Below are 14492 nucleotides of genomic sequence, written 5' to 3' on the forward strand. Positions count from 1 at the left end.
AGCTTCGTTCACAACGACCTGACCCCAAATCTGGCTCTGTGCCAAACCCACGGTGTTAAGTAGACGCCAAGTGTACCATTTTCTCAGGCAGCAGCCAATTAGCAACTGCTCTCCTGAATGCCATATGTATTATTTTTGGCTGCCCCATGGCAACTTTACATTGTGGGTTTTCTAATGTTTTAAAATATTTAAAAGACATTTATTCCTCCATATAGTTGATAACTCCAAACAAGAAACCCTGTAAAACTAAACCTTGTTCTTACGCTGTAATTTCAGTGCATCACGATTCCCAGCTTTAGTTTCGCTCAATGGTACAATTAAAACCTCTCAGACAAGATGTCTCACACACACAGCAGCCAAATAAAATTAACACTCCCACTACTACACGTAGGTAAGGTTAAAATCGTGATATGCATCGGCCGAACCAAGAGTTCAGCGGTGAGACTATCTAGACCATCTCCCTTGATCCCACCCTCCGCAGGGTGTGAGGAAGATGCCCTCACGTGATATTTTAAGTATCTCTCTCAATATTTTTTCCCCCTTTTGCTTTTGGGCTGTTAAGTCATAGTATGTAATTTTCTCCTGGAACATTTGATCAGATAAATCGGGGATAGAAAACGTAAACACCACTTATAGATGTTTAGGGATTGCTTTTACACTCTTACAAGAGCACCCGAGCCTGCCTTAAGGGTCACGCTTGGCTAAGCCGCCTCAGAGATGCTGCGAAGAAAATTAAGGCAAGCAGGAACACGGGAGAGGACAAACAAAGGAGCAAAGACTTCTCTGCTGGATGACAGGCTGGCACAGGATCTGCTCAAAGAGGCTACGATTTCCCTCAATCCCCAACGTTGAAACTACCACCGAAGACTGTGAACGTAAACTCTTCTTTGAAACTCTCACATGTGTTGCTTAAACCTAAATTGTAAACTGTTTTTCCACCAGCCTAGAAATCAGCAATTAGAAGACAGGATATTCGAGAGTGCGGTCAAAGCCCATCAGTAGCTGGTTCTAACCTACTCATCTATAAAGGTCATAACCATAAAGCAGCTTTTGAAGCCATTTTTCAGGACACCGTCAATGTCCATAAACTTTCAGTTATCCAAAATGAAAACGAGTGTTTGCTAGATACCCAGCAACATAAACCTGGAATTAATTTAGAGATAAATTCTAGTCAATCGAGTGACAGTCCATCTAGGACCCGCCTTACTCTTTCGTAGCCCCGATAGTGCACCTTCTGCTCACACATTAGAGCAGTCAACTGAAGATTCCAATAGACAGGAAGGCCAAGACAAGACAGAAGACAACCAGGGTAAATGGAAAGCCAAGATGAGCCTGGACCTTTTGACACTGGTCATGGCATATCATGAACTTCAATCCTGGAATGGAATTCAAATGTGTCGTCGACTGCTTTTACTCTTTTGAAGCTAACTGCATTTCTTTCAATTCAGAAAGAGTGCTTCAAAATTACGTACCTTTGAGACGGTAAAAAGACAAGCTTTATCATTTCTAGGCTCTATTATTTTCTGATTTCCTCCTTCCCAATCTTTCTTCCTATACAGTCTTTTCCCTCTCATTCTAAATAGTCTCGCCATCCCATAATTTCTAAGTGGGCACCAAAGCATACAGGATTAACTCTGGAACAACAGGGATACTTTCCATTCCGTCTCAATCCTGTTGCCAAAAAGCTCTGACTCACAGCCATCAACTGTCTGTGTCTCTGACAGTCATCAATACCCATTTTCTTGTCATGACTGGCTGCTCCTCCAGGAACCTGCAGTGGAGGTGCCTAACAAGAGGGTCTAGAGCTGAGAGGAAGCAATTAGGTTCCAAGACCTCGTGTGGTAGCACTTGGAGCCGGTGCAGAATCCTACTAGGGCTCGCTCCTTCCTTCCTTCCTTCCTTCCTTCCTTCCTTCCTCTCTCTCTCTCTCTCTCTTTTTCCTTGTTTTTTAATTTTTTATTTATTTTTGAGAGAGAGAGAGACAGACAAACAGAATGTGGGCAGGGGAGGGGCAGAGAGAGAGGGAGACACAGAACTCAAAGAGGGCTCTAGGCTCTGTCTGAGCTGTCAGCACAGAGCCGGATGCAGGGCTCAAACCCACGAACTGTGAGATCGTGACCTGAGCTGAAGTCAGACACTTAACCGACTGAGCCACCCAGGCGCCCTTAACAGGGCCTATTTCTTTTGGATATCCCAAATTATAAGCCTGTTCTTCCATTCCCTGACCACACATATTGGATCACCTTCTTGCCCCTTGAACAATGAGTAGGGCTGTTTTACACTCTTGGTTTCATATAAATACAATCCTCCTGACTTCTTCTGCTTTACTAAAAGCAAAACAATTAACAAAAGTAAGTGAATGCGTAAGCCCTTGGGAACACCATTTTAATTATTCACTAAATGGCAGTTTGGCCAGCCTTTGGTGGGAGTGGAAACAGCCCCAACAAACTACCCCCAGGCCCCAACTTTCAGATACCATTCTATATCGGGAATAACCAATGAATAACGGACTCAAAGCACTATTTCTATACACGCGTGCACACACACATACAAAGAACCAGAATATTTATTTCTGAGCCCTCTAAAGCCCTCAAATTTGAGAGCCCTCTAAAGTAATTTAATGTGTTCAATAGACTATTTTTTTTTAAGTTTATTTATTTATGGGGGGGGGGCCGGGGGGGGGGGGGGGACAGAGAGAATCCCAAGCAGGCTTCTCCTTGTCAGTGCAGAGCCTGACACGGGGCTCTATCTCACAAAACCATGAGATCATGACCTGAGCTGAAATCAAGAGTCAGACGCTTAACCGACTGAGCCCCCAGGCGCCCCTCAATAGAAAATTTTAGAGAGCTGTGTATATCTTTTCATTAGACTCTAAAGCTAGCCTATGAAAATCCTTATTATTCATATGAAATTTTAAGTTCCACATATTAAGCCATACTTGTTCCCATCACTCACAGGAACCCAAAACCTCAACCGGGCAATAAACTGACTCCTCTGGCCACCTGGATTCTAGAATAGCAGTCCAGTAAATGATAATCCTGTAGCCTAAAATAATGAATGACCTTTCCCAAGCATTCTATTACTAAATTAAGCAGTCACACTGGAAAACAAAGCTAAACTATAGTGCCAAAAGGGAAAATAATAAGTTGAATAATTTACAGCAGAAAGACTAAGCACCTTGATAAAGATATCAATAAGCAAGGTATGAATCACTTCCTACTTGTGACTCAACCTACTGTATACTCTAGCAGAGATACCAAATCATAGTTCACCTTGGGAGAAAATAGGACATGATAAATGCGATGAAGAGTTTTGCCTGCTTTACATACTATTTGTTGTTGTTCTTGGTGGTGGTGGGTTCAGCTAAAGAGGATTAAAACAAATACCCTGGAATTTAAAATAAGCTCTTAAGAAAACATATCATGAGTTAACTTAAAGAAAAATAAAGAATTTCAGGGAATACAGCCAGAATTCACTTTTACAACTGTTTTTGACCTTCTGCTACAAAAAGGATTTGAATTATTCCCCAAGGACAGATGCCTCCAAGCAGACAGGGCTACAAGACAGGCTAAATGTGGAAAACAAAAGAATTAACCATTGTACAATCCAAAAGTCCTTTTTTTTTTTTTTTTTTTTTTTTTTTTTTTTTTTTTAAACAAAAAGGGAGAGAGTGTGTGTGCCAGTGGAGGAGAGGGCAGAGACAGAGGGAGAGGGAGACAGAATCCCAAGCAGGCTCCACACTCAGGGTGGAGCCCGACATGGGGCTCGATCCCACAACCCTGGGATCATTGCCTGAGCTGAAGTCAAGAGTTGGACGCTCAGCCAACTGAATCACCCAGGCACTCCAAAAGTCCACGCTTAAATCTACCTTAGAATTCAAACACAAGTATCAACTACATCCCTTTCCATATCCCATATGTCTAACACATATGAATTTGAGTTTAGAACAACATACGTGCCCGAGCCATCCCGATTAAACATGAGGTGAGTTACAGAGGCTCTGCCAGATGAGCTCTGCGTCTGCATGACTCCATCACAATGGGTCATGCTTCTCAGGCTGCAGTGATGAGGTCAACGGACTTTGAAAAACATTATCTGAGTCCCCACTATGTGTCAGCACCATGTAGGGTAGGCTCTGAGAGCTCACCGCAGGTTTCTACGGTGCTGCCAGGGGGAGATAAAGGTACCTTCTTACAGCTACTCCTTCAATTATTCATGGTAACAGGACACAGACCAGCAGACATAGCTAGAATCCACAGGAAGATCTCAAATTTCCTTTTGTTTCTATTTGCCACACTTTTCCCCCAATGTTCATAAAGCTGATAACGAAAGTAACTATTCCAAGAACATTAGCAGTTTAAGAAGTCAGTACCTGCTAAGGTTTGCAATGTTCTAATTATTTTTTATCGCCCTTTATGAAAAATACCAGTAATGTACAAGCAATTCAATGAGCTCATCTCTTCTTTACTGTAAATCACACCTCAAGGCATGTTTCCCCTTCCAGAGAAATTTTCCATTCATCTTCTCCATCCTAAAATTCACCAACTCAACAAATATTCCACCCCCATATACACTTAAAGTGAATTTTAATCTCCTATGATAAAACAAACCTGGCTGTCCATAAATGGTAACAATACCTATTTCTAACTGTGGGTACCTACCTTTTAAGGGTAACGAGAAAAGAAAAAGCTGTGAAGTGGGCAAAGCAGAAAGAAAAAGCAATGTCCTACATAATGCATAGTCTAAGTAGCTCTGAATAATAGAGCTAATTATAATTTGCAACACCCAAACCTGCTGTGTATGCCTGCTGAAGCACTATCAACTGAATGAAAATTAATATATCCCATCCAAACCACATGCTATTTACTCAAACAAGTCACTTCAATTCTGCAGAGGGGATTATTCCTTAAAGCACATCAAGTATTTAAATTTTACCATATATCTACAAGTCACAAATTAACAGTTCCAGAGTCATTAGCAGGACAAAAATGCAACCTTTCTAATGACTTAAACAGTGCTCATTTCTGCTTGAACAGGGGAGAAATTTGGTTGAAGTTTTCTCATTTGGTTCATCAGCGAGGAAACTGTCATGTTCAGAGAGTCGACAGATAGCCATCCCGTATACCCCCCCCCAACCCCACACTCAACGTGAAACTATCTCGACGTGTCATTCTTGATTATTTTCGTGGAACTAGAGTTGTATATTCTGATACAAACCCACACTCTGGAGAACACAATAGAAAAGGAAACAGTACTGCAACAAAGGTAAAGAGAAGCGCCCTGCTGGTGTAATACCATTCTCTAGGGTCTCTGGACAGTAGCTTGTGAAGAGCAAAGATTCCCTCTTTGAGAAGACTGGGGTCTCACCTCTCTCCATGGGAAGTTACACTCTGTACACAACTCACATTAAAAAAAAAAAAACCAACTTATTTTGCATATCAAAAAATGAGCTTGTACTTCCACCTACCTTGAAAGCAAGTAAGAAGAAAGAGCTGCATTTGACAACGACTCAAGCTGAAAGACAGATACCCTGTATCTAAAGGACACCGCTTTCTAGAGACACTGGAGATTGTACGTCAGAATGTGGAGATGTAGCTCATCTCGATATCTGTGTAATTCTTCAAACAAAACAAAGCATTTGCTCTAACCGGGCAAGAAGGGAGCTAGCTGGTTGGGATGAAATGAGGAATCTCAATCAGTGGAAGACAATACAGGGTTACTGGACTTCTTTGTCACAGGGTAGATGTGCTCCTCAATGACAAAGTTATCAGACTAGTGACAGGTACCCAGATTTCACCTTTGCAGATCAACACAAATGCTGAAGAATTTTGAAGAATAAGTCACATTATCTTCAAAAATTACACTTTGCACTGACAAAAAAGAGATTAATGAATATTTTAATTGTACATGAAGAAATGTTATGAAAAGTATGAGAAAACACCTACTCACTAAAATGATAAACTTCCATCCTGGGGCGGGGGCGGGGGCGGGGCAGGCAGGGAACTTCCCTGAGGGAGATGAGAGGTAAATTCATGCTTATGACTTTTATGAATAGTATTTATGAAAAAGGCAGCCTATAACTCTAAAAGCCCTATACATTTCTTTGGCGACTTTTGAGTTTCTTGCCTACTCTAAATCATGTCACAAAGCACTGACTGTCTGATATATTTCAGTTTCATTTGGGGCTAAACATCCTGAAGGTTTATATTTGGCTAACAAATCAGACAGGATTGGAAATATCACCAGAAGTTTTCTTTTAGAATAGTGAATTTTTTAAAGGAAATTATAAAGCAGAAAATAATTTAAGAGTCCTACACACACCAGAGGTTTTGATCGCTCCAAATGGTGCTTACCTGTTTTTTTATTGAACGACTGCTCATGATTTTTTCTACCACTGGACCTTCTGCATCAACAGATTCCTAAAACAAACAAACAAACAAAAAAGTAGGCTACATCAATCCAAATGGAAAACATTTCATTGCAAGCCATCAAAACAAGAAATCATTCCTTTTGCATCTACCTCTGTACGTTTTAAATTCATACCCTTTAAATCATACCCTTTTAGTCGCCGGGGGGAAACAGGATGGTAAAGAACAAGGCTCTTGCTCTCCAGAAAGGCAAAAGGAAAATCTGTGTTTATTACTTCATGATTATGTGGTTTAATTACGTGGACTAGCAGGGTCCCTAAAGCCAGAGAGCATTCAGAAACTCCAGCTGCCAAGAGAAAACAATCTCTGCATGACAGCAGTCAAAAATGTAACTTTTCCTCATCTATACCCATGGGGTAAATATCCGCATCATTCTGTTATTGTAGGCAGCTTTTATCTATGTTGGCCACGTAAAACGTTACGTAACAACTTAACATAGCACAAAGCACCAAATAGAGTAAAAAACTGCATCCAATATACTTTTCAATGGGTTACCAGTTTGTTAACTGAAGTACAGTAATAGGAACAGAGGGGCGTTAAAAAAAAAAAAAAAAAAAGATCTTTACAATGATCAATCCTACATTACTACCCATATTTTATACAAACTATTTTATCCATCATTTACATTGCACAGAGAATAAAGTATGCCCTGCTGGGTACTACAAGGCAGTAATTTCATAAAGGGGTTCTGACGGTGCCTAACAGCAGGAGACAAGCTTGAGCGGTTTATTAAAGTCCCAGAAGCTACGGCCCTGAATTCTTCAGAGGTAAATTCAGCCTCCTTGCATCGTAGCTCTGACTCTTCCTCAACACAGACCATTAATTCTCCAAAACTGTGTCAAGTTACGTATCATAGGCTTATATAAAAATGAATTTCAGCGAACGGGGCTTTGTGAAAGACACTGATGAACAACTCATTTCCCACAGCACGTTAGCCAACAGTAAATGAACGTTCTCCGGCTCAGAGTCCAAGGCTTCCACGGAGCTTTTGGGACTCCAGCTATCAAGTCTCCAGTCCACCTTCCGCGGCGTGCACAAGAGCCACGCGAACGGGCCGCTGACCTGCTGCTCTGACTGCGAGGTGTTGGAGGGGGAGTCTCTCCCAGCAGCGTCTGCATCATCTGCTTCCTCATCGGAAATCTTGAACTCCAAGTCTTCCGTGTATCGCTTCCGCTTCACCTGCCTGCTGGAACGTCGCTTCTAAAAACACAAACACAAACACAGACACAAACACACAAACAAAAACAACAAAGCAGGTGTAAAAAGCCGTCACTGATGCTCTTTGTAACCTCTCCCGGGATGCTAAGAGATACATTTTTAAAAGTTAACCTTCAAGTAGAGCTGATAACCTTATCCCTGTAAGTCACATAAGAAACCACAGGGGCAATGAACATAATGGAAACGGGGGGAAATCACCACTCCCAGCCACCAGACCTTCAGCTGGGGAATGGGAGGAACAACCAACCTGACTCCTTACTCAGGCAGTGCGCTGCTCAAAAGGGGAAACAATACAGAAGCTGGGCGATGGGTATATAGGGGTTTGTTACACTTTTCTATTTTTGTAGGCTTCAAAATTTTTCTAATAGAAGATCCAAAGAAGTGACGACATTAGAAGCTAATCAGTAGATTATAAAGTTCTATATAAATACTGAAATGGTATTTCAGAAGGCCATTTAAATAAAAGGCTTGATTTTAAGCTTGGCCCTAAAAGAAACAGACTTTTTGTTCAAAATAATTCTATATTGTTTTGACCTTTTTGGTAAAGAATTAGTTTCGTCAGTTAATTAAAAATGAGGCGAACTGACCTTTCATTAATGTGTGTATTTGGTAAAACCTAACCTGACTGTAAAACGATACATGTGAGTTTTAAACCACTGATAAATATAAGATTACAACTTATAGATGAGTTCATGAAGCACACAGAATAAATAAAAATACTGAGAAATGAACACTTATGAACTTTTTTCTAAGAATTATGAAATAAAACTTTTTAAAGAAGCTTGTGAATTGTGAGGTTGGTCAGTAAGGCAGAGTGAGAGGCGAGCAAGCTCCCCACCCCCCCCCTCCGCCCCCGGACCGTGTAGACCTAGGAGGAACAAGCAAGGGTGTACGTGGCTCCAGTCAGGACCAAGGAAGCCCAGCACCTTGTCTCAAAGGGTAGGGCTGGCCGAGTTTTGTTTTCTTACGTTTCTGCTCTCTCTGCTCTCAAGAGGGCATCGGAGGTAGCTGACGACACAAACTCGGTTGAATATGACCATCAAATGAGTCGTCTGAGGCTCTGAGCCCTTAGTCCTACACAGCCGTGACTGCAGAGGTGCAGTCCGACCCAAGGGGATGTGGGGTAACATCCTATTAACAGACTTGTTAGTGGTTTAGGCCAGTGGGAGTAGCAGCGGGGGCCAGAGGTTCCTCTTCTGGCCTTCCAGGTCAGCCCCGCCCAGAAGCAATTCCAGGTCAGGGCAGAGCAAGAACCAGCAGGGGTTCTGCCATCTGTGACCCTCCCGACGTCACGGGAGGCAGTTTGACCTTGTGAGCCCTGGAGTTGAGTGCTGAGTTTTTCAAGTAGCCCCGGTTCTCACTAGGTGACCTTGAACAACTTATTTTGTGGACCTCAGTTACCTGGTCTGCAGAACGGGATTCGTGACAGCTAACTACCTCCTAAGTATTCTGTGAGGATCACATGAGGGAATTAGATCGCATGGCAGAATTCACGTAAAGCATTTAGAACAGAGCATGGTACATACTAATTCCAGATGCAATTAGTAGGATTAAAGTCATCATTAATTAGCTCTACCTTGCCAAAGAAAAATCAGGAAGCACTGGGGCTACAAGGCCAAGCTACCTTGCACAGCTTCCTTTCTCTCTACCCAAAGTCGATCCAAGATAACTCCTGGTCTCTCAATCTCTTTAAGATATAAAAGGCTGTTATCAGAAACAACATTCTCATTCTGTGACATGTAGCATACTATCTGTATTTCCTTTAATAGGTCAATTTAACTAAATTGCCATGGATTGGTCTGTATTTTCATCTTGTTTGTCATTACCGTAAGGGGAGGAACGTGCCACTAATGACGCATCTGTGATGTTTTGTCAGGTTTCCCTGGTCGGGGCCACGTCGCGGTATCCTTCCAGCCCCAACAACTAAACGCCCTCAGCTAGAGTCTGAGACAAAGCCACTTCATACCAAAGCTCACTACTGAAGAAATGTTCCACTACAATAAAACAGGAAGCTTTTCTTTTTTGGAATAGAAATCTATGACTGGTGGGTATAACTTTCTTAGCTATGGAAGCTTCTCCTCACATCAGCTTGGTGTTACAAATGTGTGCAGCGGTGATGGGGTTCGTTGGTAGTGGACACGAGGCCACTTCCTAAGAGCGAAGACCCTCAAAATACAATTACAGCTCCATTTTCTGAAAATTCTCCAGAATGCTATGGCCGTCTCTACCTTCTAAGTAATAATTGATCTTAAGTTCATTAATTTTGGGTATCAAGAGTCCTTTTACAATTCCCCAACATGAAATTAATATATGACATAACATGCTTCTCTTATGGTCTGTTAAACGGTTATCTGAAAGAGTTCTGTGAAATCAAAATGTAAGCGTTCCCTTTAAACCACACCTCAAAACGTCTGAATTGACACTATCTGAATTGACCTATTATTTTATGGGTCAACTTGTTAAACTTGATTGCTTGAGAAAAGCTACATACAGTTAAAGCAGCCATACTCAAAGAGAAGATTTCAATGTGTTTCCAGGATGTCTGTTGTAGTATTTGGTGACACAATTTTGAGTTAAAATGATACGGCATTTACTGGTTTAAACAAATCAATCACAGAACTTTAAACCCTTCATGCATATCCTACCGGAAGAAACAACAAACAGCAGCAAGCATCACTTCCTGTGTCAGAGACACAGAGAAAAACCTGCCTGCAAAGTCAGATCTTCTTGTGTGGTTGCTTGTATTAGCTACTAAACCCCTAACAGTTAAGCACTAGCCAATTAGAAAGCATGCACTAATGTTCATTTGAGTTGAGTTGAGTTTTTCTGTAACTGAAATGCAGAAGAAAAAAAAAAATTAGTACTTCCTAAAGTCCAATGGAGTCTCTATTAATACAAATACTTTTAAGAAACAGCAGCGATATTTGTGAGAGAACAAGGGAATTTTCTTGACCTGTGTGAATAAATCTTTTTAATGTTGTCTAAATACTACTGTCAGAAAGGTCCTAGTTTAGGCAAACACGATTCAGGAAAAAAAGACCCTTGAGCATAAACATACAATGCAAAATCATTAAAATACTTTAGTTTAAAAGTCCTCAAGCAATTAAAAGATGCCCACTTACCTTGCCTATCTTTTCAGTGACGTATGAAAGGAAAAGCACAAAATTAACCCCAACTGCCAGAGGTGTCCCAGGTTAGTTACAGAACCACACCAAACCACACCGCATTCGTCCACACTCGCGCTCTCTTTCCGCTCCCTCTCAGGCCCTCTTAGCCTAAGCCATTCTGTGACATTACAGCTACCAGGGAGTTCTACTGAAAAACAAACAGACTGGCAAAACAAAAACAAAAACCAACCCTGTCTGACATTCTTTAGAATAGAGCTGCACACTGCCAATTTTTTTTTTTTTTTTCTAACTTTCAAGCAAACTGGTACAGGTGTAGGTAGCCAGTGCTTAGTGGGGACTGAGCGATCAGAAGAGGCAAGCAGGCCGTTAGGGGCCGACTTCTATTCTAGCAGGACTCCTCAGTGACTGCTCCAGGATAACTCAGATGTCATTCACAGAAGTGACATTCCTAGCCATCCCAGTGGACCGCACTGGCATGCTTCCAGAGAATGTAACAAGGAAATAATTTTTAACGGTCACGTGCAGGGACTCTTACCTTATAGTCCAATCAGGGAAGGCAGTGCACTCTACACACAAGAGCCTAAAGCCCTAATGCTTATTTCGGTTTTTCAACTGCTTCCTATAAAATTCTCCAAAAGTCAGGAGAATCTAACACTGGAAAGTTCTGCACAATTGCCATCCAGAGAGTCACTAACTTGTTCACAGAAACTGGATTATTACATGACTAAATGTCTCAACTCTGGCCACCGGATGTCAGAACACTTAAGACGAGCTACAGATTACATGTTGGTTTCTTGTTCTGCAAAATAAAAGAATGGACAGGCAACCAAACTTCAGAGAAAATCAGAAATGTGAAGGAAGCTTTAAGTGACCGAGTATCTTAACAATACGCTAACACTAATATACACATAAACAGCGGAAGGGACGCTTGCAGAAGTAAATGAAGATACTCAGCTTTATCTATCCCGGAGTCAAAGATGACAAACCCGAGACGTCGGGAGTTTAATTTCGTGTTGGCCCCCTAGCTCTCACTGCTACGGATGTGATGTTCCAGACAACAACAAAGCCATCTTTAAAGCAGCTCTATAACAAAGACAGGGGAGGTCTGGTGTACTTGGTGTGCGGCTAAAGTTACCCATGCTAAATAACCAAGGCTTGGGGTCAGAATGATGGTATTACCTGAACACCTGGGTCCTCATCTTCTTCAGGAGGAGGAGATGCTGGGGGCGTTTTGTCTAAGTCTGAATTTTCAGAACCTTCTGTTTTTCCCTTGTTGACCTTTTTCTTCAAAGCACTTGCTTCTGAATCAGGTTTCTTATTACTAGAATTCAAAGTGGATCACTTAGTGTTCACTTTTTAATGAGGTTTTCCACATGCCCCATGCCTTATATTTCCCACATTAATATCCCGAAAGTATCGATGACAACTGATAAATCAATGCGTGTTGGCCACTTACAGTTAAATGGCACTCTCAATTAAGTTTTTATGGCAAAACCCCATACTGATGACCTTTGGCAAATACCTGACCTAATTAAAGAGAAATTTCATGCAAAAACTCCCAATACCACACAGAGTACATTTGTTATCTAGACAATGCAAAATCCCTGCCAGTACACCAAACCATAGTGAAAAATCAGATTAAGAAGTCGTTTTGCTATCAAATTTTTAAGGCACAGGATACGTTTTGTTTTGTTTTGTTTTGTTTTTGAACGTCAAGGAAAACTAGACTATAATGATCATTTCTTTGTGTCTCTTGCAGAGAGTTTTAAAACTCCTATTTAAGCCCTTTTTATAGCCAACACTGCTAGGTGTCCTCCATTATGTCACCCAGCTACATTATTATCTGACGACAGCCTCTTAAAATATAACAAAACATATGGCAATTTCCTGTTCTACATGATTTTACTTAATGCTGTTTTCTTAATTTAAAATAAGCTTCATTTTGGTGCTGGGCATTTTTTTGAGAGAGTCACAGTAGCCTTTTTTTTTTTTTTTTTTTTTTCCCAAAGCTAGGTCTCTGAAATACAAAAATACAGCAAAAACAACCCCAATAATTAAAGTGCATGTTCCACAGTATGTTTCTGCCAGACGTTAACAGGATTGGAATGTTACATAAGTCAAAAGACATGAATGAACCTTGAGAAAAAAATTTTTTTTTAAATTTAACTTTACCATTGGCTTCAAAACCTTTATGTGACATTCTTTTAGAATGTACGCTTAGTGCTACTTTCCATTCCAATTTCCAAACCGGACCCAAGGTTTTCTAATATTAATTATCATGTTTTGCAACGTTTAAAATAATCAAACCTCAGTAATGGTTATATTTTTCTATTTCTAGAAACCATAAAATTCTAATAAATTTGAAAACACGGTATTTTAAAAACCTTTACAAAGTTTATTTATGAAACTTCATAAATTCCCAGAAAAGTGTGCTGACAGAATGCATTAAACAGCATATTTTCTCAGCCTCAGCTACTACAAAAGACACCAAGACATCTCTATGCTTTCATTTAAGTAAAGCACATGTCACGTAAAATATTTCAAAAGTATGTTAGCAGAATAAAGTATCCATCACCCGCCTAAAACGTATCTTAGTAACGAATAAAATATTTGGTAGTCCCAAACTAGTTATATTTAAATACTCAGACCCTGTTCTATTTTGTGAACATTTTAGCAGGGTAGATAGCCACGTAAGGAAATAACTTACAAGAATTCAAGATTAGAGCAAACGGCAGTTAGGTTTAAAGAGTTCTTTTAATTTAAAAAAATTTTTAAAAGGCAGTGTCCTAAAAACTTGAAGTCCCCAAAGATCCATGGAAAGAATAATATTTTTTAAATTAAAAAAAAAAAATCCATACAGCAGTTCCTCACCCAACTGTCCTAGTGTTTACGCTACACATGGACAGAAGTCTCCCCTACTATGAGGCTCCATTTCCAGCATTTATTTCCGCTCTAACTGCCACAAATTATACAATACTACAGCTGAACGCTGGGCCCCTTTCCTTTCATCTGCACGCCAAGAGCAATCAGATTACCCTGGTAACCAGCGGTCACATGACCAGCACCTGCTCTTTTGGCTGGATGCCACTGACTAAAGCCATCTGCTTCCCTCAATCAGCTTTCAAACATTCTCAACACCTGCGCTGCAGTGTTTTGTGGTTTCTTTTATCAAATCAGTGCAAAACTGCTTCCAAAACTTTACATATTTCTCAAATTTGTTTAAATCAGAGGTAGGCCTGTCACAGAGTTGAACCACTGCCAGGTAAAGTAAGTCGGCAGCCAGTGCCTTTCACCGTGACCTCTCTGCACCAGAGCGAGGTACACAGTTTAATTTAGTGGGGTTACCGCACCCTGTGTGAACTATCCTATAGGAGTAAAAAGGCTTCCTGTCTTAAAGCCGCCAGAGCCCAGGTTTGCTGAAATATCAATTTGCTGAAGGAGAGAAGCCCTAATGATTTTCCACCTGCCCTGCCCATGAATGAACTGCGTGGAACCTCCAAGGCTGCTAAAGTCAGACAAGACCTCTCCAAATGCTCAGGGAAAAAAAAAGCCTGTAGCCAAGGGAAGCACTCATCCCAGATCTGATTACCGAAAGATTTCCAAACTCATTAGACCTTGCACTATTAACGTTGCTCAGAGACAGGTAAGCACTTCGATGCTGACACCTTCTCGTGACATCAACACACAAATCAAAAGCGTGCCAAGAAGTCAAAAAAGC

At 40.9% G+C, this 14492-nt stretch overlaps 1 protein-coding gene across 4 annotated transcripts in view; it reads right to left on the minus strand.

The window, feature by feature from the left end:
- CHD7 (chromodomain helicase DNA binding protein 7) overlaps positions 1 to 14492 on the minus strand; it is a 189358-nt gene that overhangs the window by 56768 nt on the left and 118098 nt on the right. For all 4 annotated transcript variants that reach the window (XM_053208384.1, XM_027042926.2, XM_027042928.2 and 1 more), the window contains 3 exons: positions 11954 to 12095; positions 7491 to 7628; positions 6354 to 6419 (listed from right to left, as the gene is read on the minus strand). In XM_053208384.1, the coding sequence (XP_053064359.1) occupies positions 6354 to 6419; positions 7491 to 7628; positions 11954 to 12095 (346 nt within the window). The remainder of the gene's footprint in view (positions 1 to 6353; positions 6420 to 7490; positions 7629 to 11953; positions 12096 to 14492) is intronic.

The sequence above is a fragment of the Acinonyx jubatus genome, chromosome F2 (assembly GCF_027475565.1).
Source record: "Acinonyx jubatus isolate Ajub_Pintada_27869175 chromosome F2, VMU_Ajub_asm_v1.0, whole genome shotgun sequence".
Taxonomy (NCBI): Eukaryota; Metazoa; Chordata; class Mammalia; order Carnivora; family Felidae; genus Acinonyx; species Acinonyx jubatus.